Source organism: Poecilia formosa, unplaced genomic scaffold, assembly GCF_000485575.1.
Source record: "Poecilia formosa unplaced genomic scaffold, Poecilia_formosa-5.1.2 Scaffold42, whole genome shotgun sequence".
Classification (NCBI taxonomy): domain Eukaryota; kingdom Metazoa; phylum Chordata; class Actinopteri; order Cyprinodontiformes; family Poeciliidae; genus Poecilia; species Poecilia formosa.
In genome coordinates this window covers 2,935,855-2,962,710 of record NW_006799981.1, presented here as the reverse complement: position 1 = coordinate 2,962,710, position 26,856 = coordinate 2,935,855, and the positions used below count along the sequence as shown (strand labels likewise).

Genomic DNA, 26,856 nt, shown 5'->3' with positions numbered 1-26,856 from the left:
TAAAACACAAACGTGTTGGTGACTGACCTGTGACCTTTCTCATCATGGGACAAGCAAAACCAGTTCCTCACTTTTCCTCTCAGGCTCTCTGGACCCCTCGGGGTCTGGGTCAGGGTTTGGTAGTGTTTGTGCTGTCTTTCTGTCAGACATGCATGATCCACTGCCACTTAGTAAGAGCAGGAAGAAAGGGGGCTGATAAATGGGCTACTTCCGGCCCCAAGGGTTTGTTCATGCAATGCAGTGGATTACGTTACGGCTTGCCAACAAAGACCCAACCTCCTTTCATTTAAGAAACACTGCTGTGAACAGTATTCGGGAGGATCTAAAGAGTCAAGTTGGCAAGGTGAAAGCTTGCAGAAAGCCTAAGTGTGCTAATCAAGTCGGACCCTTCTTGCAGTCTGTTTGGAAATCGTTGTCCAGAATGCAAGACAGTTTTGTGTCAATATTTACTTTTTTTATTTCCAGCCATTAGTGATGATTCAATCAAAGACAAAGATTTCTGTCCATTCTTCTTTGGAAAATAGTACAACCTCAACCAGACTGGATGAAAACATCTATTTGCAATTCTAGTCACAGATTCTCAGTTGGATTTAAATCTTGGCTTTGACTAGGCCATTCTAACTCACAAATATACTTTGGCCAATTCATTCAGAACTGGTCAAAGGCAAATGCGAATTATGCAGCTCCTTAGGGCCCCAACACCATTAGGCACCCAAGCACATCATTTGATTTTGTTTTGTAGTGACAGATTGCACGTTTGGCTCATTTTAGACACCAATTTTAAAATCAAAAGATATTAAACTTGCTAATTTGTTTACTGTAAATTTGGTGTTTGTCTGCAGATGTTACTTTCTAATAGTTAAATCAATATGCCACGCTTGCATACCTCTCTGCATTTCAATTAGAGCAGCTTTGCTTGTTTGCTACTCTTGAAAAGTTAGAATCAAAACACTGGTATGATGTAAGCTATTTACAAATGACACTGATAGTAATAAGTATGTTACACAAATAGTGTAGCCTAGGTATGATAAAGTATCTGATTTTGACATTTTATGTGGGCCCCAAAAAGGCTTCGGCCGTCCCAATAACCATGCTTAGAGTCTTGTAAAAGAGGGGAGAACAAAAATACCGGCCACCCTAAGCAGATTTTTGCTTGTGAAATATTTTGGAAATCCTTCATCATTTTTCTTCTACTTCATAATATACACCTGTTTGGCCAATCATATAAAATCCCAATAAAATACATCAAGGATTTGTAGGTCTAGCATGACAAGATGTGGAAATGTTCAAGTGGTATGACTACTTTTCCGATGCTCTGTAAGCCCACTGTTAGATGGCCACAATCTTTCTCTGTGGTGCGGTTTCTGTAGTTACTTCATCCCTTTGAGGCCAGAGTGTTTGGACGTGATCTGGACTTATGTCCGGTTGCTTGAGACAAGTAGAGACCAGAGTAGGTGGAGGCTGGCGAAGAACAACAATCTGGACACACGGTCCGAGACGCAGCAGATCGTTCAGCTCTTCCAGGGTGGCGCTGACCACCGGCACCCCATTCACTTCCACGAGTCTGTGAGGACAAAGTGGTAGGTAATAAGTGATTAACAAATATTGAAGAATATATATTTTACAGTAAGCTTGGTAATAATTTCTTGCATTCATAAACAAACAGGATTTACATTAGGATAGATGGCCTGCAGGTTTTTATTCGCTTGTAAAAAAAAATACAACAAAAGACTGTTTTCGACTCCGTTGGTTCTTTATTTGCTCTGTAGTCTAGGATCTTTCCATGGCCAAACTGTTTCTACGAGCAAAAACAACACCACTGAGAGTATGTGAAATTGTGTCTCTAACAGCTTTGTTTCTCTAACAATACACTGACTATAATTCCTTAATTGCTTAAATGCATGACATATTTGTATCTGCTCATTTTCTCTCTCTTCTGCATCCAAGTATTACATGACTCTGTTGCTTGTTTTGGGGCTATTATTTAATGAGTCTCCATAGCTACTGAGCATAAAAAAATGCACCAATGAAAGAAATGAGTAAGATCTGCTTTCACTTGCTAGGGGGGGATCAGTGAACACACTTTAGTCAACAATCCTAAATGATCTGGCCAGGGTAGTTTTGTTAGTGCACCTTTCTTACCTGTCCCCCACACACAGGTGGGAGTTGTCCACCTTCACCACCACCAGTCCTCTGTCATCTCTGTGGCAGCATGTGAAGCCATAATGCCCATCAGAAAGCTGCTTCTCTTGCACGACCATCAGCATGGCTGGAGACTGAGGCGTCACAAGCTGGCTCAAGCTGCCTAAAGCTGAAGTCTGTTTTTGAGCTTTCTCCTGTAATAACATGAAACAAAAACTCAAACAATGCAGTATTTTTACTTTTTTTTTTTAAAGAAAATAAAAGTCTGACTAGTGTAGCATTTAGATTTGTCCCACTTGATTCAATGCTTTGTAGGGTCACCTAGCTGTTAGTCTGTATCCATGAAGACTACACAGTGAACCCTCGGTATTCATGGGAATTAGGGACCACAAAGCTGAAATCTGTTAATATTTGAGAAACTCATAATAGGTTATAGCTGCCTGTATTTGCTGTTGAAAAACCAAATATACCTTAAAACACAGTGGAAACAGTATTTTAAGCTAATTTCCACAGTCTTTCTTATCGCCCCTCTTGGGGTTACAACCAATAATCGTCAAGGAAAATGACAGTTCTAGATAAGCTGCTTTGCAAACACCAGCCAGTAGCATTTCAAGTAGTGTCACACCCAGGTTTCAGTTTTCTAAGCTGGCTTTTCTTTCAAATATTTTAGATAAGCTCTACAAAACATCCATTAACAGACTTTCTGCGAATAGCTTAGCATTATGCTCCACAGAAAATTTTGCGATTTCTGAACTGGGAATAGTCAACTGTATTTTCTAGCATGAGTTTTGGTCGCTCCTAGGTGTGGTGCATTTACTATTTGGAAAATGTGTGGATTCTATACTTTCTGACTGGCTGGTCATTGGTCAGGGATGATCATGCTAAATATTTCCAATTCTCCCCACAAGCAGATTTCTTGATGCATTCAATGGCTGCAAAAGTGCAGCATGATTTATCATTATGCTTTTTTGTATGTTTTTAAGTTCCCACAGGAAACCTTTGCACACATTCAAAACAAACATTTCCATCGAGCTTAGATAATGCAGTTGCATAACTAATTAATTTTTAATGTCATGTTAGGTCTCAATTCAAAGCATAATTCACCATTGGTGATTGATGAACTATGACTTCTTTTGTTCTCTAAACTGCCTGTCAAACTTGTTATGTGCCACTGAGTTATAAAAATAACCCGGATATCGCCTCCTTTAAAGTTACACACACCACTACAGTACAAGAAAGTTCCCAAGAGATAAATACTGAGTCTGCGTCAAAGTCAGTCGACCACCAAGATATAATGATTAGCTCTAAAAGAGATCACGCCGCAAGAAGCTTGCAGGAATCAGAAATAACTTGTGAGTCTGACCACTGAATTCCAACGGGCCCTTTATCCAGCCTCTTGGCATACTTCTCTCTCCCCCCACACGGCGTGTGAATGCCTTGCAGCAATAGCTGCCGCCTCGCAAGGGTCAGGGGTCAAAGCTAAAGCTTCTCTCTCTCTAGACAAGTGGGCCAGACAGGATATATCAACGGAAACGCAGGCAAAGCCCCTCGACGAAACTCTAATATGTATTTTTTCCCTTCCAGTTTGTTCAGTTCTGGTCATATTTTAAGAACCTGAGGACTTTTCGTTTCATATTCTTCTTGTTTATCCGGAACTTTGAATGAAATCCCCGCCTGCCTGAGGCAGACATGCGGTACTATTCCACAAAACTAATGCGGAGTAAGTGAGAACATCAGGAATTATTCAGTGAAGATAATGAAACGGTGAGAAATAATCTAACAGGAGTGCAGTGAGATTAAAATTGAAGATGCTCTTTCTGTTGGTTTTTTGGGGGGGAATTTCCTTTTTGCACGTAGAGGACTTAGGTGCTAGGGAGGGATGAACCAATAATTTTCCAGCTTTCTTCTCTCCCACTGTCCATCTGAAGTTTTAAAACCATTAAAGCTAAACGGATTATTTAAAGTCACTTCCCTCATTTGATGTTCTCACCCTTCACCCCTCGATCTGTGTCTCTGTTTTCCTCTGCTTCCCCCTTTTCCTCCTTCCCTCTCAGCTGCTTTATTGATGCTCTCCAGTCACAGGCGATCCTGGTGATTAGACGGCCGATGATGAAATATTTCCTTATTGTTTGAAATTTGGGGCAGCCTACGAGGAGCAAACACTGGGCGGTCTGTTCCTTATTTGAACAGCAGCTCTATCAGTTCCCAGACTGCTCCTTGGCTCTGACCTGTGTGTTAACTCTGATTAGGTCATATGATAAACATTAGTGCTGCTGCTTTTCCCACAAACTCAGCACCTAAAAAAGTGTGGCCTGGGGGCGGCAATGTGACACGGGGCACCTTTCAAAGCTGAAACCGCGTGTGTCCTTTCATGGCATCTCGTTAGGGCTTCACCGACGAGATAAAAGAGCCACATTAAAAAAGAAGGGGAGCTCCACTGGGGGATAGATGCAGATAGTTTTACACATACTGGCCCATTTCTCCATTTCACTCTCCCAGTAGCTTTTGTCACATGCATTCCTTTGTTGGTATGGTCACAGGCTCTCGAATGTCAGCGCTAAACATCCTTTTCTCAGTAAACACTGCCAGTTTGTCTAAATGACTTGCTCTGTCCGCTTGTTCATCCTCTTTTAAGCAACTCTTCCTTTTTAAAGGGCATTCATTCTTGTTGCTCACAATAGCTGAATTCATTTCCGTGACCAAAAGCGCTTAGACTTCAAGCAAAAGTTGCTAATCAATAATAATGCATACAGAGCACACCAAACGTGAACATCAGTGCATAATGCAAAAAAGTCAAAAAAGTGTCTAGGAGGAGAGATACTGTCTGCCTGTCACTCACCGGGTTGACGAGTGACGGGCAACACCATGATGATGAGTGACCGCTTGGACAAATTTTTTTAATTCAAAACATTAAATTCCTTGAAACATTCTGGGTCAGTGCTGTAGTTTCTGCAGTGATTGTGAAAGACCAATTTTTATTATCATAGTCCTAATTTTACTTATGATGATTTTTTTAAACTCTTTCTCACATGCTGTTTTTATTTTAATTATGTAAAGCACTTTGAAATGCCTTGCTGCTGAAATGTGCTATACAAATAAAATTTGATTGACTGATTTGATGGTTGCACTACAATGATGTGCTCACAAACAACACCTTTGGTTAACTCAACTGTCTGGCTGTCAACTTCCTGGTTTTAGCCATCTCCTGTGGCTGCTCTTGTCTCCTTAAATCCAAAATAAATGTTTAACAATCCAGTTCAGAATGTACTTTCAGTAGAGACACTGTTTTGTTAGGTGAGAAGAAATCATTCTCTTTTTTTTGTTTTACTTCTCAAGAGATTATTCAAGTTTCCTGTATCATTGCACTCACCGTATTCTGCCTCTCTCAGTCTAATAAGCTTCCATTTAACATATTCTCATTATAAAGGTAATTTGTATTAATAATTCTCTGTAGCCATATAAGGTAAAAGCCATTACAGATGCCATCTATGGCAGAGCCTTTTGCATTCAGTGGGCATGACTCAAAAGGCTCATTTGGTTTCAGAAATGTGAATTTTAAAATTATCCACTTTGCAAACAAAAGGTTGCTTGTGATTTATTAATATTACATATTCTGAGGATTTTCAAGTTTTGTGACACTGAAACACAATGTTTTATGCTCGTTAATGCACCATTGTGTTTTGTCAAATCAGCAATAGTTTTGATTGGAGGAGTATCTTCTCAAATAGCTGTGACCACCTTGTCTTACTGGGCTAATCTATTTAAGAGTTAAATATCTTTGTATACAAATAAATCTTAACATCTCGCTGCAAACTGATTTATGCATCAGAACTGGAATGTCTGAAAGAAAAGAAGGCCAGTCACACAAGTTTCTTTGAAATGGTTAAGAATAGCTCAAAAAGCACCATATTCTGCAAAAAAACACCAAATTTGACTCTGCTATTTCTGTGCTGAAATCATTTTATTATTCCATACCAAACATGCCTCTCCCAGTATCTGCAGTTGTTTTGGTGCACATATCAGTTTCTCAGTGTTTATTTTTGGAAATGAAAACATTCTCAGTCTCAGACGGTACAGCTTTCCCACATATTGGTGCAACTGTCATTCACACGCTGTTGATTAAACTCAACTGACTCAACTCCAGCGCTCTTTAAATCTGCAAATTAAACTCTGCAATGATGCAAGCATTCAATGAAAGAACACTCATTTTTTCTGCTGTACCTTCCTGGCGCTTCCTTGCCAGGCATTTAAGAGATGAGTAGCTTGTCGATTGAGATGTACAATGGTAATTTCTTCCTTAAACACTTGGCAGTTCAGCTTAATCTTTTCCAGCAGATGAACCTCCAGCTGTCTAAATGAAAAGAGACCACATTTCAGAGACTGTGACAGACATATATACATGTAGTCACATGCAATTAGCAAAATTAGTTGTTACAAGTAACATTTTATACTATCATTAGAGTTTTATGGGATTTTTTTTTTTTTTTGCCAGAGTTGAAGAAGTATAGTAGACAGCTCAGTCTCCATGAAAAATCAGTGAATCTCTGGGCCCAGTGTTTCTCAAAATATAACAACAATGCAGTAACTTTGAGGTCTCTTATAGCAAGGACTCTGCAACACCAGTCCTCCAGTGCCCCTGTTTTGCAACTTTTTAATGTACTGTTACTCCAACACACCAGAATTATCTCCTTGGCATGTCGGCAAGTTTTGCAAAAACCTGGTCATTAGCCATTCATTTTATTCTTAGTCTGTTGGAACAGGGATGCATTCAAAGGTTGCAGAGCAGTGGCACTCGAGGACTGTAGTAACAGACCCCTGCTTTAGAGCACAGGTGTTCCGCTCTAGTCCTTAAGAGCTGGCTTCCTCCCAGCTTTAGATAAGTTTCTGCTTGCAGCACTGGTTTTAACAGTGCTGGTTTTAACAGTGCTGGTTTTAACAGTGCTGGTTTTAAAGCTCCAACTATTTCCTCAGCATGTCATAAAGTTCTGCAGCGACCTCCTAATGAATCATTATTTGATAAGTGTGTTGGACCATGGGAAAAAGAACTACTCACCCTTGAGCACTGATTTTGGACACCGCTATAGAAGAATGATGATATGACGCAATTCCTCTCTGGTACTCTCTCAACCATCGTAAGAAGAAAAATCCTCACTAACTCTTTTATTTTTTTAATGACATGACTGTCTCTTGTGATGTAAGTAAACAAAAGGTGAAGAGTGTTAATGTTCCGCCTCGTTCGTTAAAAATAAAGGTGTTATTCCCTGACTGTAACATTTTAAAGTGCAAAGTGTCATCACTTGAAGAGGGAAGAGTCCAGTCTCTCTCCATTGCGAGGCTAGACCACCTCCACAAAGACACTTCACCTACTTGTTTTTATGAGCAGCTGAGTTGTTAATGTTGTCTCTGAGGATCTGCAGCCTCTGCCTCTTCTCCAGCAGTTGGCTGTTTACCATCTCCAGCCTCTGTTTCAGCTCAGCAGAACCCAACCTGCCCACATTCGCATCTGGGTCCATATTCTTTATCTCTGAGCAAAACGCTACCAGGCCGTGGTGAAGCTCCTGGACCTTGGGGAGTCAAAGGGATAAAATTGATTATAATTCTTACTATGAATTGAACAGGGCTTTTTGATTTTTACAACAGACCTGAAGGATGACATTCTGCAGCGAGTCCACCTGCCGGTTTAGCTCCCGGATCCTCTCCTCTTTACCTGGCTGGTTCACCTGGGCATTTTTGTTGACGTCGCCTTTTTCACCGTTCATATCCGGACTAGGTTCCGATGCAGAATTCGTTTGTTTGTCCTATTACGTAAAATCAAACAGAACGTTTGTTAGCGTGCACACTGTAAAATCTGTAACTACTGTGTCAAAGTTCATTACCGCTTTACACAGATGCAGCTCCAGCTGCTCGTTCTCTAATGGTGTCTTCAATAAAGCTCCTATGTGCTGATCCAGGGACAACTCCTCTAGGGAATCTGAGGAAATAAAACACAAAATCATATTAATACCCTCTTCATATAAAACCTCTGTATGCTATCGCAAACTATATGGGGATATTGCTGATTATCTGAGCACCTTGCTTCTCTTTTAGTGTGAATAGAGTCTTATTGTCCATCAGTCCCAGCATTTTCATGCACGAATCCATGATTTTTCCCACTGTTGTTTCCTTTGGGGTCCTCAGATGAACTATCCGTTCTGATGCTGCAACATTTGCATCAAAATTAAGTCATTTAAAACACATTAAAAATCATTTTAAAAATCTACCTAAGAAGCTCAAATCTACACTGCAGACATTAACATACAGAGTCTTGCAAAAGTATTCACACCCCTATAACTTTTTTTTTATATTTGGTGACATTACAAACAAACTGTGATTATGTGCAATTTTATTAACTATATCAGCACAAATTAGTGTGAGTAATTATGACGTAAAAGAAATCCAACAATCAAATTGAACACATGGTTTACTATATTTATCTCAGTCAGATATCTGAAAAGTGTGGTGCTCATCTTTTTCCAGTTTCTCAGGGACGTGTAGATTTGCACGTAAAGAGACCTCTTTACAAAATAGCTCAAGTTTAGTCAGATTATGTGGCACTTGTCTTCCTACATATTCTCATTAGGCTTTGAACCTGGACTTTGACTGGTCCATCCTATTGCAACTCTGACTGCATGTTTAGGTTTATTGTTTTGCTAAAAGATGAACTTCTACCACAGCCCAGAAAAGAAGGGTTTTTTGGGGGGGAGGGGTTTTTTTGTCCTTCATTTCTATTCACCTTCCCATCAAACTCAACCAGTTACCTTTCTTTGTTGTAGAAAACTCATCCCCATATTATTTTTGCCATTATTCCGGTGTTCTGTGAGATGTGCTGGGTATTTAAGGTTATCCACAACTTTATCTCTGATCTTTCTGGTGTCACTTGGTTTTCATGATACTGTTTGTTCTTTAATATTCATTAATACTGAAGATTTAATTAATTTCAAGTGGAGTAGCAATGCAGTAATTAGATGATGACTGATGGAAGTTGGCTGCATCATATTATTTAAAAATAATGCATTTCTTAAATCAAAAATAAATCAATTAAAAAGTGAATTAAATACTTTGAAGATTGTCATTTGTCAAGATGGGGGGGAAAAGGCATGGGGTAATGACACTTTGCAAGCCTTTTTATTGTCTCTGCTTCAGGGAATAAGTGATAATTTACTATTTAAGTTTGTGTGACTGTGTTGACTCACCGTTAATTGTGATCTCTATCATCTGAGAACCCCTTGGTGCCATGAGGTTTTGGCTCCTGTTCCTATTGTCAAGCAAGATCATGAGAATAAAAACAACACTTGCTTTTTCCTTTAGTCGTATTTTGTTTTCACTGCGGTGCGCGTTTTTGGCAGTACTTCAGGGAACAGCACCAGCAGAAACTAATTAAAATATCTGTAGCATGTTCCTAATAGGGTTCTCTCTTTTGTACTCTGTAGCTTGTAGCAATAGAATGCAGCAGAGGTATCAGCCTGAAGGCCTCTGATACCGATGTTATTACACGTAATGTTTTCCTTCTAATAACCCAGTAGCTACAGACCTGCTGCAAGTATGTTTTTTTTTTTTTTTTATGTGCAAGGTTTAAAGAGTATATGACCTTTACCTGAACTTAAAAGAACGCCGATTCATACTCAGGCAGCTTACATGGGGAGAGGATGTGGACCTGCTCATGGATGCCGAATCTGTAGTGGACGTTTCCGTCTTACTTGGCTCTAAAGTCTCTGGGTAAAAAGGAAACATCAAGCAAACATGTATTTATTTTATTTTGTCAAGTTTAAAACCTTCTTTACAACTTTAAAGCCCGGATGTCCCAGTCGAGGCATTTTTTTTAATGATTAGGATCGTACATCCTTACTAAACTCAACTCCCGGTTGTTGGAGTAATGCCTGTAATTTTATGTCAGCCAACCATAGTGTTAGCCAAGGAATTGTAACGACTGTGTTTTGCACAACCAAAATTACATGGATTGCAAAACAGACTGGATTGCAAAAACTTATTATTAGAGAAAACATAGTTTTTCTCTAATAATTTTAAATGGTGTTCACCGTGATGGACTGTATTGGACGCTGTGCCCTGTGACCTGCTATTTTGAGTACGCAAAACAGTTGAACCATCTGCCATTAATTAGTTCAACAACAATTAAGATGTTCAAACCAAAGCTTTTTAAAGAGGGCGTATTAAGTAAAATCAACTTTTGAGTTTGATTGTGCTGTACAATGGTACTATGTGCCTGGAAAATACATCATGCCACAGCTAAGAAAAGGAAAACAACTTTTTTTCTAAGTTTGTTCAGAATTGACTGGAAACGGCATTTTAACATGTTTCATAGTGGATCGTCAACAAGTCATATCAAAGCAGAGAGTAAAGCAGGGAGGCTTTCCACTTAGTAAATTACTCCATATGAAAACTGTCAGAAGGAACAAAATGTTTTAGGGTTATTATGTGTTACTTCAAGCAAATGTATGGCACTGACTGTAATAGATTTAAGGTGGTATCCATAAACAGCTAATCTGATTGATATATAGAAACAACTGCTTGACTGGGACATTCCTACTGAGGTGAAAAATACCAAGCAAAGAGTCAAGAGTCTGAGTCATGGTGCTGGGAGGGTGGAGCGCATTATAGATAGCTGACAGTAATCGCTCCCTGTCCTCCAGTGAGCTGATGTGGAGGATGTCCAGTGTGTTGGCATCTACTGAGGCTATGTCTGATCCACACAGTTTAGCTTCTAAGAGAGAAGAGAGAAGACGCCATAAACAAACATGCATGCAGAAGTCTTATTTTTAATAGACCAAAAACAAAAGACAGATTTCTCTAAAAGGCATTTATGCATCTCTGCATCTCTTAACACTACGAAAAGATCAAGTTCTAACTAAAATTTTAATGATTCTGAATATATTTTGCTGCATGCCGAAGAAAAGCAAGGTGATGAGTCAAAATATGATGTTTTACCTCTGATTAAAGGGAGACATTTTTGCAGTCCAATACTGGTAAACCACTGGCAGACTTCTTCTATGCTCAGCTCACTGAGGGATTTGGCCTCTTGCTTGTATAAATCCTGAGAGGTAGACGATGTACATACATTCTGCAGCACATAGCAACCGTGTCATGCAATGGAAACCCTGTTTTATAAACACGATGTTGCAAAACACTGAGCATTTATATCGTCATTTCTTTCTTTTGTGAAGCCGAGTCATTTCTAAGGCAAAGATTCATACTGTATGAAGATGAAAGTTTTCTAAAACATCATGATTGCTTCAAGTTAATTTTGTTGTTTTTAACCAGAGATTGGTTAATTAGCTGTTTTTTTGTTTTCTTTTTTACAAAGCAGGAGATGACGCTGACTTTCACTGTTGCTATTTAAATTCTGGCAACACTTCAAAACAAAATTCCACAATTGTCAATGTTTGCGTCACCGTCTTATTGGAAATGAGTGTGACTGAGTTGGATATGCCCGTTAAGACATGTTGCTGCTCGTTAACATATTTGAGTCATTGTGAAGAGCTTAAACAGCCTGAAGAATTAAAACAACATTTTTTGTTTTGTTTTGTTTTGTCTTTTTTGGTTGCGCAGATTGGCTTAAATAAAGCCCTGCTGTTACCTGGAAATGTTTTCAACTATGATGGTGGCTGAAATTAAATAAACTGATGGTTTGTTCTAGTGATGTTTTCATGAATCATGGTAAATAATATTATATCCACATCTTAGCCAACATTTGTCATGTAGCAAAAGAATTGTGGTAGTATAGTTACAGTTCTTGCCAGACCTTAATTTACATTATGTGGGGTTTTTAATCATTTATTTGAGCTGTGCATTTTGCAGGGTGGAAAGATAGATTTTTAAACACAAGACAGAAATGCACAAATGTGAATTTCCGGAGATTTTTCTCCCAATACACACTGGGTCAAATTATATATCCTGGCTGAAATTTATTCCATACACTTCCACTAATATTTGGATAAATATCCTTTGGTAAGTTACATAAAACCACAAACTGTTTGCAGTCATCAACAGCATATTGGGATAAATCTGGCTGGATGTTTGACCACTCTTCCTAAATGTGTTGGTGTTTTTGGCTTTCAACCCCCTTTTAAGCATATCCCATCAATTCTCCATTGGATTGAGGTTGGAGACATTCCAGAAGCTCAGTGTTAGCTTGCTTTATTTATCCCGACGCTGGTTTTGGTGTATTTGGTGTGTTGGAGCTTCCAGTTCTGTCAAAGCTTCAGCAGCCTGACACAAACTATCAACCTCATGAGAAAGGAAATTGGTTAAGCTTTTCAAGAACAACACAAGAGCCACCCCGTCTCACCCAGCCGATTCTGTACTGGGAAGTACAGAAACACCAGCATTACAAGAGAACATTCTGACCCTAACCCTGCAGTGCGACACTTTGAAGCTTACCTGAAATGTTCAGTTTTCAACATCAACAAAAGCGCATCTCCCCCAAAGAGGTTTTATTGACACAATATGGCTTAACACTGAACTATCAACTTACTTCCAGTAAATCCACAGAAAATACAGTGGACAACAATAATACCCGACTAATGTCATAATTGGTTTTTAAATTGATGAACTAATCTTAACCAACTTCCTCTTGATTGGATTGGGTATAAAGGCTGGATCCATGCTGACTAACATGGATCCAATTTAAAAACCTTTTACCAAATCTGATAAGAAAGGTGGCCAAATACCCAGACAAAATTATGTCAAAAACTTGTTGAGAACCAGAAGAAATATGTTTTTTCTGGTGAACCCAGTTCTAGTTTTCAAAACCTATGGAAAATGTGTCTCGCACCCAAAATTATTATGATGGTAATGTTGATAATGATTGGTTTAAAATGTGTGTTTGTGTAAATAACTCACACAAAACCGGTGTTGTAACCACATGAAACTTAGCCTTGATGACAACAATTTCTCTGGATGTGAGTTTCTCTTTTGAACTAACAGTTTCAGTTTAAGCATACACCGAAATTGTAAAAGACACAAGGATCCTTGTTTGGAAAATTTCAATAACAAGAGTAAATTCCTGAGACTTTTTGCACACCCATTGTTTTACCATAAGGCCAGGAGAGATAGGGAAATCTAAACAGAGACTATTCAGCAAGCAACATCAGTAAACTGTGTGATGATGCTATGCTATTTAGGCCCCACTTTGCTTCTTTAGATTACCTTGTCAGTGAAGTTTCCATTCTGATCCGCTGAATGAGGCTCACATGAAGCTGGACAGACACACAACAAAAGTAATGCCAGAAGGACAGCATCTAAATCACCCATTAGCTGGAGAAACGTCATTATGCACAATATCTATCCATAAGGTGCAGACAAACTCACCGGTGGTTATGCGCCGTTGCTGAAGCGATCCTTTTCTTTCCTTGCACAGATCTGTGATATGTGTTGATGTGTGGAAAGCAGAAGTCTGAACTGTTTCTCCAAAACTGCAGGAACGTGTTAATGGTCGCTGTAATATAGGTTCCTGATTAGATAACCGTCCTATCTAATGAACTCAAAGTCATCAAATATAAGTTATTTCAACACATTGTCATATGCCAGTAATAATTATTTAGCAGATTTTCACTGTACTACAAGTCAGCTGCTTCTAATGTGTATATTGTTTCTAAAATGCAATATACACACGTGAGGAGAGGAGCTAGGAGTAGTCATACCCTGTGGAAGGTAAAGGCCTCCATCCGGGCTGTGTGAGGAAGCTTGTCAAGTTCTTTCTTCAGCATGTCAGGACGGATAAGATCTCTATTGCTCAAGTCATCTTAATAGAAGAAAACAATTAAAATTGTTAAAGAAAGAGAGAAAGCTTTAGATTTAGTCCTTATAAGCTTTTGTAGATTATAATGCTGAACAGTGCCTTGCAAAAGGATTAATATCTTTTGAAATTTTTCACATTTCATCATGTCGAAACCACAAACTTGAATGAATGTTATTGAGATTTTTTTCATAGACATGGAAAAAGTGGTGAATTATTATGAAGCGGGAGGGATAGAAAACAATTTTCATAAAAAAATAATAATTTGGAAAGCAGTTATCTAATACACTGGTTAGATCAGTCCTTTTTTTAAACTTAACACCCCAAAAGCTAAATATATAATTTTAACTTTAGGAAGTTATATCCCTGCCTGCAATAAATGGTGCCGTTTTTGAGGGTTGTTTTTGTTGGTGAAATAACTAAAATTGGTCGCATTATTTAATAGCTGGGGTCAAATTGGAGTGTATGTAATATTTCTTTGAAAAAAACGCATGTGGTCTGAAACCTAAATAGAAAGAAATATTTCAACAAAAATTATTCTTTGTACTATTGGTGAAAATTACCAAAAACAAACAACTTTTTCTCAGATAATCATTTTCAAACATTGCTCAGTTCTTTAGCATTTTTGGCCGAAACCCACAGGGGAGAGTCTAAAAAGTCATTTGTGGCTGTCACTCAAAAACTGCTGTTCACTTCCAGTCTGAAAGAGTCTGAGCTAATCTGCAAAGAAGACCAGGCAAATAAAATATTCAAAATTGGTAGGGGAAACCAAACACGCAAAAGCTGCAATTCATGAAAACCCCATGAATCACAGTGCTTTGAGTTCATGACTACGTGGGACTTTGGGCTGATCTAAAGTCTCAGTAAAATAACTTGAAGTTTGTGGTGATAGCACAATAAAATGTGAATAAGTTCAAGGGGTGTGAATACTTTTCCAATGTGCTGTAGATTGAGTTACTGAGCAACCAGCCAAACACAAGCCTGTCTGTCTGGTGGATGACATGCTTCTCTGACAGCCCAAATTCTTTCCCACAGGCAGCTCTTTTTCTTACATTTCCCAAATATCACTTGGTCATTTATTTTGTCCAATCATAACAAGCAAGACGAATGAGGCTGGAAACATGACATCCAGCTAAGCCCTGACTTTTTCATGCCACACATGGCAAAAACATAGTGATGTGACTGTGACAGCCTAAACTTCAATAAATTTCAAGGTTAAAGGATTAGGATGAAAAAGCAGTTGTCTTTTTGAATAAGCTAGCCAAGAAAAACATGAGCATCGTCATATGAGTACTTTTTTTTTTGTTTCCACATTTCAGCTTGCCGTTTCTGAAAAGCTGGTTTGACATGGATAGGGGTTGAAACGAAGGCAGAGGCAGATAAGACAGTGTAATTGGTTTATGTGTGTCAGCACTGGAATCTTGTCTGGGTCCTGGAGGAGCAGAAGAGCACAAAAAGGAGGGGCGTTGAGCTAGCAGTCTCTTCATCACCTGGCTCTAAGAGTATATGACCTGCAGCTAAGCAGAGGCAGAAAATTCTGTGTGCCAAGCCCCTGTCTTATCGAGGCTGGGCTGAAAGAACTGATGAGTGTTGGCTACATCGGAAGACACATGGGAGTACCTTCATATAGCTGATGACTGTGTGCCTTTGATATTCTGAGAAAATCACTTTCTCACTCAGTGACTTTTGTTATCTTCCTACAGTCCTTAAAATTACTCTACTCTCTCAAAGTGGAAGAATAGCATCCATATATTTCCATTTGCCCCTCTTGGACCAGCTTCTTAATTGATCTGGACTTTGACTAGGCCATGAGAATACCAACACCTCCTTTAGAATTGCCACCTCTAGATTGCCTCTCTGATACATGACTTTTGATGTCTTTGTTTACTGTCTTAATACAAGACAAGTCTTTTCAGACTCTTGTCTCCCTATCAGCTACGACCCCTGCTTTACTTCCCTGGTGAAGTAAAGCAGCACCACAGAATGATGCTCCCACCACCTTGTTTTGCTGTGGGCGGTAGTGTTTTCAGGGCCCAACATCAGTTTTGCAAAATATGTAGTGCTGTGGATGTCAGCCAGTTGTTTATGACAAAACGTGGAAAAATTATGGAAATGAATACTTTTCTGTGCCATTATATGACGTTCTTCAAAGAAACGAAGGACAGGAATATTCAGGCATGTTAAAATTCAGCCTAGACATAATCCATCAGTCTGAGATGCATGACTATCGGGGACAGCAAAACCATGAGTAAGCCTGCCTGCTAAGACAGGTTAGCAAAGGCAGATCCTACATTTTGCCTATGACACATTGTGACACACAGACAGACACAAGATTAACAACAAAGCGAAGCTTTAGAGTCATGACATTTCAGCACATTTGTGTAATGGATAGGGAAAAGTGATGCTTATCATTTGTACCATTGGTTTGAAAGGAAAGTCTGCTTTTTGAGAGAAGACGGAGGGAGGAGCGCATGCTGAGTCACAGCAACCCAAAACCTGGGAACAGGCTGAACAACCACACTTGGGGAATACGTGCACAATGGCTAAAAAGAGACTCCAACAAAAGGGAACTTCTGCAACTCCCATGTGAGGCGTTCTAGGTACTGTAGCCATGTCACATAATGAGAGCAATTTCAGCTGAATGGGGAACCAAGATCAAAACGGAAAGGTAGCACTTGAGTCTGAACAGCTGGAAGAAGAAACACTTGGTCCGGATCTGGATGACATTTACCTCTCACCTCGACTATTCCTTAATGGAAACAAAAAGACAGAATACAAGAACCAGGGAAAGACTTACCCAAGTTATTTTCAGTGAATGATAGAAAATGTATCCCTGCGTTGCTTCCCCCTGTGACAAAAAGAGAAGAAAACAGAAAACAATGTTTTTGCTGTGAAGTATGTCATAGCTTTTCAAATAGACGCAAAATTAAACAGGCATGAAAAAGAATTTGGTTGATAAGGTACTAAGCAGTTGGAGGAAATTTTAGGGTATTTTTTTGTTTCATATATTTATGAAATAGGCTGAACTGCTACAGGAACTCATTTGTTTCACTTTCTATCAAAGCCATTAACAGAAACAAAGCATAAACTGTGACTGTACGTAATATTGTCTAAGATTTTAAATGTACTGCTTTGTTTCTCTGGTGTATCATTATTTATTTCTCTTATAAGGAATTAGTCATAGAAGTGGTTTTAAGTGAGAAGATAAAATGACAGTTATGGTTTTTCAATCGTGTAGCAGCCAGTGTTTGTATCCATGACAAATTTCTTCAGGATAGTAAAGTTTCTTATCTTATCTTATCTTATCTTTCTTAGAGAGCAGCTGGACTTCATCTTCTGTTTCATGAAGACATTTTACCTCTCATTTATAGTTACCCGTTTGTATTGCCTTGCACTTTTTATCCTACAAGAACCATAGAGAGGCTATAGATTAAAGATTAAGAATAAACCATATCTCTTTCACCTTCTGATGAAGATAACAGAACACAGAGAATAGCACATCAGGTTAAGACACTGCAGTTTATTTACAGCTCAAGGACAAAGGAGACTCCTTTGAGGACAGGGATGTGCACATTTCTTTGTCTCCGGAAGAGGAGACGAAGAGTTTCTATGTGAAACACAAAAACATAGCATAATTTACTCAGCTCATTAAAAAAACAAACAAACAAAAAAACAACTTTAGCTCTGCTCCCAGTCTGTTTCACAGCCATTCGTGCATCCTAAACACCCCTCATAGTGGAGTTCCAAGAAGGCATTCTTCAAATGATAACATTGCAAACAACAAGGATTGTTGGGTCAGTGACTCATATGTGTCTTCATCTGCTCATAGCTGTGGAGTACCTCAGAGCTCTATTTTAGGCCCTATCCTGTTTTCATTGTGTTTGCTACCACTATAATCCACTATGAGAAAATACAGTCCCACTTCACTGCTGCTGATAATTTACAGGTTTGTTTGTCCACTCAAGTATATAAAAAAGACTGAAATTTTTGCAAGAAAAATATTCAGGAATCCAGTATTGTTCTCATTTTCTTTATAATTTGCCCATAGACTTTCATGCAACTGAGTTTGGTTTATAACTGAATGAATGAATACCAGGGTGTCGTATCCTGGTAGAGAATCTACAGTAGAATGTTTAAACAGTGGTTATATTTCCTTTCTTTTACTTCAACATAAACGCATTTACAAATTTCTTTAAGTAATCAGTCACCTAATTAAAACCTAGTTGCTCCAGAGTTTCACCTTTACATGAAAACCGATAGACTCACGTTTATTTGAGATGTCAGGTGTAGCAGCCCCCTTAAAGGCACTTGATAGGAATGCGGCTCTTAATTTCTTTTCATCCAGCTTTTTATGAGGTACAGATTCTTCTTGCTCTCCAGATTTATCACTTAGACCACCACCACTGTTGGATTTGCTTTCAGCAATTTCATTACTTCCTTTAGCCAGTGTGAATCCTTTTTTTGATTCCTCCGTTTGCCGTTTGTCCAGGTCAGTGGCAGCAGATCTTCTATCGCTCTCAGATGAACAAGCCTCACATTCAACTAAATCGCCGTCAAAGAATCGATCATCATCAACAACATTAGAGGGAGTGGGTGGGATCAGGTTGATTATGGGTGTTGTCAGGAGGCCTCCAGCACCAGATGTGCCATCAGCGCCATTTTCAAACACCAGCTGGAATTCCTCCTCTTCTTCATCAGCCTGCTTGTAGCTAATGGAGGCTGTTGGTTGAACCTGGCGCGGTATAACAAGTGAAGACGGAGCATTGAGTCTTTTCTTTTTCAGAGCCCTTGAGCAGGATGACGCAGAGCTGAACGAGGGGTCCGTGCTTTTCCTTGGGGTCAGGAGGCCCTCGTCCCCCAGGCTAAAGCCTGTGTTATCGATCCCCAGATCCTCCACTGTAATATGGACCACATTCTTCTCACCTGATCCCCGTTGTGAGGGGTGTGAATGCAGACGACCCTCATTAATCTTCATTTGCTGCTTCCTCCTGACACACAGACATGAGCAGAAGAACAGTCCGCATGAAAAACGTTCACTTTTTCCCCAGGTTCTCCGTTGCTTCTCAGCTTTTCCGCTCGCCATCGAGATGACTCTGAATATTTTTCAAAATCCGCTTCTTCTCAGCAAAATGAAATGGATTTCTCCATATCGAAAGGAGGACAAAACCTTCGTCCACTCCTCTGTGATACTAAATCTGGACCAAACAGACAGTCGGCTGCATCATGCGTTGCTTAGGAAAACCGTGGAGGAGAAAAAAGCTCCCATTTCATACTCTTGAGGTCAGGTGGACACTTGAAATGAATGCAAGCCTCACCGAGTATCCTTTGATATGATAAACACCATCATTGCAGCCACATTGGTTTAAAACGACTGATATGGCAGCTGAAAATGCCATATCATACGTGGTAGACGTATGGATTGTAAAGTTAAAACAGCCATGCATGTGCCTGTAGTGGTACTTATATGAATTTGAGAAATCCATATTAAATTTTGTGAGGGTGGTTTTCACGGGGCCTTGTGTGAATAGGGGCAGCGGATGTGTGGCTCAAACAACCCGCATGGCATCAGATGACATTTCCCTCATTCCACAGGAGCCGTCCTGTTCTCTGATACTTGATGAATCATCCAGCATCAGCTTAAAACTGGCTTACTGCACCACCCACACCGAAGGCTTTTCATGAAAAGATAATATCCCTGTTTTTTTTTTTTTTGTTTTTTTTTTTTTTTTGCTTCTCACGCCCGTAACGTGACAGCAGAGTGATAGGAATGGGTACTCCTCCACCAGTAGGCATGTCTTGCCCTGGAGACTTTCTTTTGCATTTCTTCCCTCAGTTTCTCAATTTCTATGCATATAACAATGAAATTACAAAGCAAACACCATGTCAAGGGTAAAGATGTTTATCTGCCTACCAGGGTTAAAAAATTATGCTCAGCAAATTTAGCCTGCTACAGATAAAGCCATAGTTAAAGTACAGTTAATACTTTAAAGAACCACCTTTTGCTGCAAGTCTTATGGGTCTATCTCAGATTTGCACAACAAATTCTGTCTCACTCTTTACAAATAAGAATGGGGGCGAAAAAAGCAAAGAATAGAAGAAAGCATAGATATTAAAGCCTTGGCATGACTTGACAATTGGATTTAGACCTGTACTTTGACTGGTCCTTCCTAACAGAGGAATATGCTTTGATCTAAAGTCCAGGTTTTCAAAGTGTGGGGAGCTAGCCCCTTCTCAGAGAGTAAATAGACAACTGCACCCACCCCAACTACATCTTTATTATTTCTATCATCAATTTGCTGATGTTATATTTGATGTTTCATTCATACATGTTTCACTAATGCAATAAAGTTTACCTGCTTTAGTTATGCATATCACATTATGATATGATGCTTCAGTTGCCGTGTCATTTACAGTTTGAGTGAAAGATGGTGTGTGCAATCCGCGCTGACTTACAAAAATTCAGAAGTGCCGGCCCAGGGGCCACGACAGTGCATGAGGCCAATGTACAGGAGCACAAAGGGTGGACAATGTGTTTCTTGGGACAGTGTTAGTTTTTTGTGACACGCAGCATTTAGCATGCAACAAAAAAGTTGCATTTCGGTCTCATCTTAGCAGAGCACCTTCCACCACATGTTTGGTATATATTTTTCCAACAACAGCTGTCTTCTTTTTGCCAGGGTTAGGGTTTAGTTCCGCGACGGATGTGCCGAATCACATTCAGGATATGAGTTCAAAGGAAACATTTTGTATTTACAATAATGTGCATAGAGAATGAGAAATGTTATGATGAGGATCTGTTTCTTCTCAGGAGCTAGGAATTATCTTGTCTAAAGAAGGAGAGGTACATTATTCAGTGATCAGGAAAGTTGATTGAATTAAATATCAAAAGGGAGTGGTTTCCTGTAACTTGAGGCTGAGAAGTGCGTGGGAGGAGTGAATCAGGCTCTGGTGTGAAGGAAAGGTGGCTCGTTTGGAGTCCAGAGGTGAGAATGGAGTTTAATGGTGAGCTTGATGGTGGAGATCTGGAGACATAACCTGAACCTGAACTTGGAGCACAGAAGGCTTTAGGCGACTTGACCACAAGAGGAAAAAAACATAAATTTCAACTAGAGAAACTCGAAAAGCAACAAGAAACGCAGAGCTGGTTAGAGATTACCAGCCAGGTTAATCATCCGGCAGAAAGGGAGTGTGGTGGCCATTTATGTAATGTTTGCAACTTGCAATTTCTACTAATTTAGTTTTCTATTTTGGGAAGTTTAGAATTTATTTAAGTTAAGTTTGGATCCAAAATCTGTAGTTAATTTGTATATTTGAATTAATTAGATTATGTTGGTAATTGGTTAGACCCTCCCATTAATTTGAGTAATTAAAACACACCGGGTGCTGAGTGGAGCGATTGTTTGGCAAATGTTTGGTGTGTGGATCGGAGGTTTTTTGTAAATTATTTTTTTACCACTTTCACTTTTCACTTTTCATTTTTTTGTACTTGAAACGTCATATTAAGTTTACTTTCATTTTTGACTAAGTTGTAGGACATTTTTGGTAATTATTTTGTAGCTATTTTTTTTTTTTTTTACAAGAAATAAAGAATATATTTTTTCAAACAAATTAAGTCGGAAGTGTGTTCAAATCAAAAACCACCTGTTAACACCCACCGCCTTAGTTGAAATATTGTTTTTTGGAATTGAGAAGGGCCGCGACAGGGAGGTTTTGAAGATCCTTAAATCCTAAGAACACTGTTGAGACTGATGAAAAGCATTGATCTCTAGCCAAGATCCTTTCATACTCGTCCAGAAAACATGATCGCACCTAAATCCCGCCACTTTTTAATATTCCATAAAGGCCAAATTTGGGGGTGAATAAAAATCCATCCCGCCAACAGATTCTCACTCCTGAGTTGTGACTCTCTGCCTCATGGCTGCTTCTCTGATTATTTTTTTCTTTGCATGACCTATGAATTTAGATCAGGGTTGTCCAAGCCCAGTCCTCAAGCTGTAACTCTTCAACTTTTAGATGCTTCTCTGCTTCTGCACACCTGAATCAAACAACTGACTATCATCAGGCCTAAAAGAGCTAAAAGATTAAAATGAGCCATTTGTTTCACTTGTCTTGGTTAAGACAGGCATGTAAAGTTGAAGGATAGTAGTTCTTGATGACTGTACTTCAACAGCCCTTGTTTAGGTTGATGACTAAATGTTGGTAGTTTGCAGTTCCCCAGTTAAATTACACATAGTTGGACTTTATTTGCTTGTTAAGTGAAATTTGAATGCAATTGGTTGCACTGGATTTCATTTAGGGGGATAAGAATAAAGCAGGCAACTCACTTTTTTTTTTAAGTTTTATTATTAAAAAATAAAAGCATGTTATTTTTCTTCCACTTCACAATCATGAACTACTTTGTGTTGTTTTTTCCCTTCAGTTCAAGCAAAATACGATGACGTTTGTGGTCGTTGCACGGCAAAATGTGAAAGTTCTAGGGTGTGAATGCTTTTACAAGGAACTGTATTCCTAAATAATAGATTAAAACAGCGCTTTGGTATGTTTTGGCTGCAGACGTAAGGAAAAAAACCCATCATCCTAACACACAAATCATTTTGTTTAGGAAGTCCCAGAGTCTTTGTTGCTAGGCATAAGTTACTGCACCTTGTGCTGATTTCAGTTGGCAGCCAGGCAACTGTTGACAGACTGAGCGAAAGACTAGAAAGACTCCTAAAGTCAGGTGAAAAGAGCTTTTATACCCGTGTTATGCAGGCCCACATGGTGGTATCCACTTCTACTGCTAATCTCAGGAGAACATCCTGACCACAGGTTTAATAGGAGGGGTTGAAGGTATGTGGGTTCAGGGCCTCTCAGATTTGAGCACCATGGCAAAGTTAGAAAGCATTTATGCAGGTATGAAAATGGAGTCAATAAAAGAAAGGCAAACAGCACCACTTTCAAATCAAATTTCTGGGTGTGTATGGAATAAATATGCACAATGGGGGTCTATGACTTGATCCAAATCAATGTTGCCTGGCCGACAAAGGGAGGCAGCAGAGAGCAGATACTCCCAAACTGTCGGGACATAAAACAGACCCCACCACTTCTTAGAGGGACCTCCACTGGTATTTGCACGTCTGGATAAAGTTAAACCACACAAGAGCTTTTTATTTGTAGCCTGCAGGAACCTGGCTTTCATGATATCTTGATCTGGTGTTTGCAAGCATATCAGTTTCTGTCATAATCTTCCGTACATGTTGTTTGAATATACATAAGCAGTAGGGGAATAAAAACTCGTGTGCAGGAATAACGTTCCATCTTCTTTAGTGAGGTTGTATTTAAAACGAGAAAGCCTCCGACCTTCCAGGCGGAGATGTGAAAAATCTGTTCCTTATGATGCATGTTCAGAGACACTGTAAGTGACAAAACAGACAGAGATGAATGCTTCACAGCTGCTTTAGCCTGAGGCAGGATAAGTTGGCTGAGGTCAACATGGAAACCTCACCATTCTTCACTCCAACAGTCCTTCATCTCATGATGTACATGTGAAACTATTCAAGTTATTTCTCTTCAGCATACGGTGGCTTGCGAAAGTATTCACCCCCTCTTTTATCGACACTTAATATGATTAATTCACGTAAAGAGACACAGTGGTGAAGTAAGAAAACGTGATTTATGGTTTTCTAAAGTTTTTGCAGAGAAAAATCAGAAGTTTGGCACACATTTTTTTTTTCCATACCCCCTCATTTTGGTTCCTGTAAACAAAAACCTAATGATGTGTTAAAATGGCCTAGACAAAGTTCAGACCTTACTCCAAATACGAATCTGTGGCAAGATTTAAAAAGTTGTTTTTAGTCTCTAAATGTGCAAAGCAGGTTGATGCATACTACCAAAAAACTGCTGCTGTAATTACATAACACAGTGATTCTGCAAAGTGTTGACTGAGTGAGGGATGAAAACAAAGGGATGCTTTTCAGATTATTTGTTTAAAAAAAAAACAATAAAACCATGTATAATTTTCTTCCATGTTTGCACTAAATTGTATGCAGTCATATATAATATGAAGTTCCAATAAAATGCTTTATTTTTGTAGTTGTAAGTTTGTGAAAGATCAAATGGTATGAAAAGTTTTGGAATGTGCTGTGGTCCTTTGGGTTTAGTTTTTTTTTGTTTTTTCATCTTGCTCAGTTGTACTCCAGGAGTTACATCACCAGATCTCTCTGCGCTCCGTGAGTTAGCCTTCATGTCCAGACATAGGTCTGCGAGTATCTGAGCATGCTCCAGTTGTGCTTATAACGGTCTCACACGGAGAGCGCAGTAAACTCCGGACAGCCCAGAGACGGTGGAACGGCCAACATCAACAATAAGCCTCTCTGCTCTGGGAGGGCTCCATTTTTGCAACACCCTCACCTCCTTCTCTCTCTATCTCTCTCTCTCCACTTCTCTCTCTCTCTCTTGTTCTGTCTCTCAGCTGCAGAACAGCGAAGCATGTTGAACATTTCCTGTGACAGTCATGTTTCCACAGGCATCAAGACTTTACGTCCGTACTCAGCAGCAGCGTGGGTTCTGTGGTGAACATGACCCTGTTTGGTCATACAGAGAACTCACACAGGCAAACACACACCCCATCAGACTGAAAAGACAGGGTTTTTTTTTTTTTCTTCTGAATTCATAGAGGAGGAGAATGTTTTAACCAGCCTATAATTGCATTTACTAAACAAGACAGGAGTATGAGTCACTTTCCAGGGGAAAGGAATGTCACCTCTTCCTGTGAAATTAGAGGGAGGGGGTGGGAAGGAGTGACTGTTTGAGAAAAACACTTACCGAATGCTTTATATCGTCAAGGATGTTGAGCACTCACTAGGGATCAAACAACATGGTGGCACTCCACCAGTGAGGGTGGGGGGACAACAAAAATAAGCATCTTTAACCAACTCTGTTGACTTCTTAAATCAACACATCATGAATCAAACCTCTTTACCTTCATTTCTATCCTTTCCCTCAAGCAGATGCATCCATTTTTCTGCTTACAGGGACCTTCCTGTTTGTGTTCGCCACTGCCAAAAGCCTTAGAAAGTGTGCCAAATACTTGGCTGATACCTAATAGCCTGAGAAAAGGAGTTCAGAGGGGAGAAGAAAAGGCCAGTGACCTCTAGAACTTCTGGGCTGAACTTTCCCCTCCATACCTTCCCTCCACCCCCTCAACAGCTATCCCCCCCCCCAACCCCCTAGCCTTTCTCTCTAATCAATTACTGTTGGCAGTCAGGAGACCACCAATGATTAGCAGCAGCAAGGCAGTCGTGGTTAGGGTGGGGGATAAAGTAGGCTGGGAGGATGGCATGGGTGGAGGCGGGGGGGACAGAGGAAAGGAAATAGGCTTTGATCAAAATGCTGCCTCAAAAAAAGCGTAATACATCCCCCCCCCCTGCCCTCCCAGTTTAAATGACCCTTGAAGAGGTTTATTTATCTGTGAGAATGAAAGATGGCATCCTTTTGTGTTCCTCCTCTCTGGCCAGACAGCAGTTTCTGCCAAATATTGTTTACACATACACAAGCTCAGTAGAAACCATGTGAGACCTAAAGGGCTCAAAGACAATAACAAACATAAACACAAACTTTTTTTCTTCTTCTTCTTCTTGTTCAAGTCTTTGAAGCAGGAGGGAAATCATTTACTGGCTCTCCGTTTTTGTGTTTTTTTCACTTCTCTTTTCTTTTTTATGAGAATCTGTGCCGTTCCCACGCCCAGTGTGGCAGGAAAGCGCAACAAAATCATTTGTCTTAGATTGGCTGATTGGCTTGCTGGAATCTGAGTGCGTCTCTGATAGAGATGGAAGTTTAATATGATGGAAGGAAATTTCCCACTATGCCCACCAGCAGCTGCCCTGGATAAACTTTGTTTTATTTGTGTCTCCCTATTGTGCTTTAATTAGCAACAATATTTCTCGAAGTTTCAAGGTTGTCTGTTGAGACAGAATAACGTATCGAATGGCGTTATTCTGGTAACTCCTTTTCTTTTTTGCATCTCTCTTGGGGAAATCGTGTGAAATAAATGTTAAATTCATCTCTTTGTACAGGTATTCATACACCTTGAAAATTGTTTGGCGATGTGGTCAGATGAGACCATCATTGAACTTTTTGGCCTAAATCCAAAATGGGTTGAAAATTAACACTTCACAGCAGCATTCATGCTTAAACGTGGTGGTGGCCGCGCCGTGCTATTGGGACGCTTTTCTTCGACAGGCACTGGGAATCGAGGCATAGTTGAAGAGAAGATGAAGGGAGATGATTGCAGGTTGATGCGAAAGACTTATTTTCAACAAGCCCAAAAAAACAGCCAGAGCTAAAGTAGTGGGATGGTTTAAAGTGTATTCTAGTGTTTGAACTGCCCACAATATATAACGTAAAGGTTCATGAATACTTTTGCAAGTAATGTAAAATCCTGTAGTTTTAGGCGCAGCAGATCTATGCAAGCTCCTACAAATCTTCCTTACCAACTGTGGTTTCAGAGCACTCTGTGGCTAGTGCTCTTCACACAATTAATGGCATTATGAGCACCACTGGAGAGCTCAACAAAAACTGTTGTGTCTGTGATTTTCCCATGGGAACACCATGTTGTGCAGATGCCAAACTCTCTGAAGTGATACAGTTATCGCTTCTCACTCATGTTCTCCTTGAAACTGCAGTGTCGAGACAGCGGAGCTAAATCAAGTTAAGATTTATCTGTAATTTTAGAGCCATCAAGGATAACCACAATGTGTCACTGAGGGAAAAGGGCTATGCTCTATGAAACTGTTGCATACTCTCATCTCTAGTATTGTTTAATGTGCTTATGTTGCCCTCGTGATTAGATGTTTTTCACATTCTCAGGCCTAAAAGTGGAGTCACTGCGACATCTAAAGCCAGGGCATCTGAGCCTCATCAGACAGGCATTTCAAATCTGCTGT

General features: G+C 39.6%; 1 protein-coding gene across 1 annotated transcript in view; it reads right to left on the bottom strand.

The window, feature by feature from the left end:
* Positions 1-443: 443 nt before the first annotated feature.
* LOC107836177 (uncharacterized) overlaps positions 444-26,856 on the bottom strand; it is a 38,255-nt gene continuing 11,842 nt past the window's right edge. The window contains exons 2-16 of the mRNA XM_016671197.1: positions 16,731-16,781; positions 13,839-13,939; positions 13,507-13,633; positions 13,345-13,394; positions 11,125-11,257; positions 10,742-10,900; positions 9,776-9,893; positions 9,375-9,436; positions 8,214-8,339; positions 8,019-8,113; positions 7,785-7,940; positions 7,510-7,706; positions 6,364-6,493; positions 2,143-2,336; positions 444-1,564 (exon numbers count right to left, since the gene is read on the bottom strand). Of these exons, the coding sequence (XP_016526683.1) occupies positions 1,330-1,564; positions 2,143-2,336; positions 6,364-6,493; positions 7,510-7,706; positions 7,785-7,940; positions 8,019-8,113; positions 8,214-8,339; positions 9,375-9,436; positions 9,776-9,893; positions 10,742-10,900; positions 11,125-11,257; positions 13,345-13,394; positions 13,507-13,633; positions 13,839-13,904 (1,848 nt within the window). The 5' untranslated portion in view covers positions 13,905-13,939; positions 16,731-16,781 and the 3' untranslated portion in view covers positions 444-1,329. The remainder of the gene's footprint in view (positions 1,565-2,142; positions 2,337-6,363; positions 6,494-7,509; positions 7,707-7,784; positions 7,941-8,018; positions 8,114-8,213; positions 8,340-9,374; positions 9,437-9,775; positions 9,894-10,741; positions 10,901-11,124; positions 11,258-13,344; positions 13,395-13,506; positions 13,634-13,838; positions 13,940-16,730; positions 16,782-26,856) is intronic.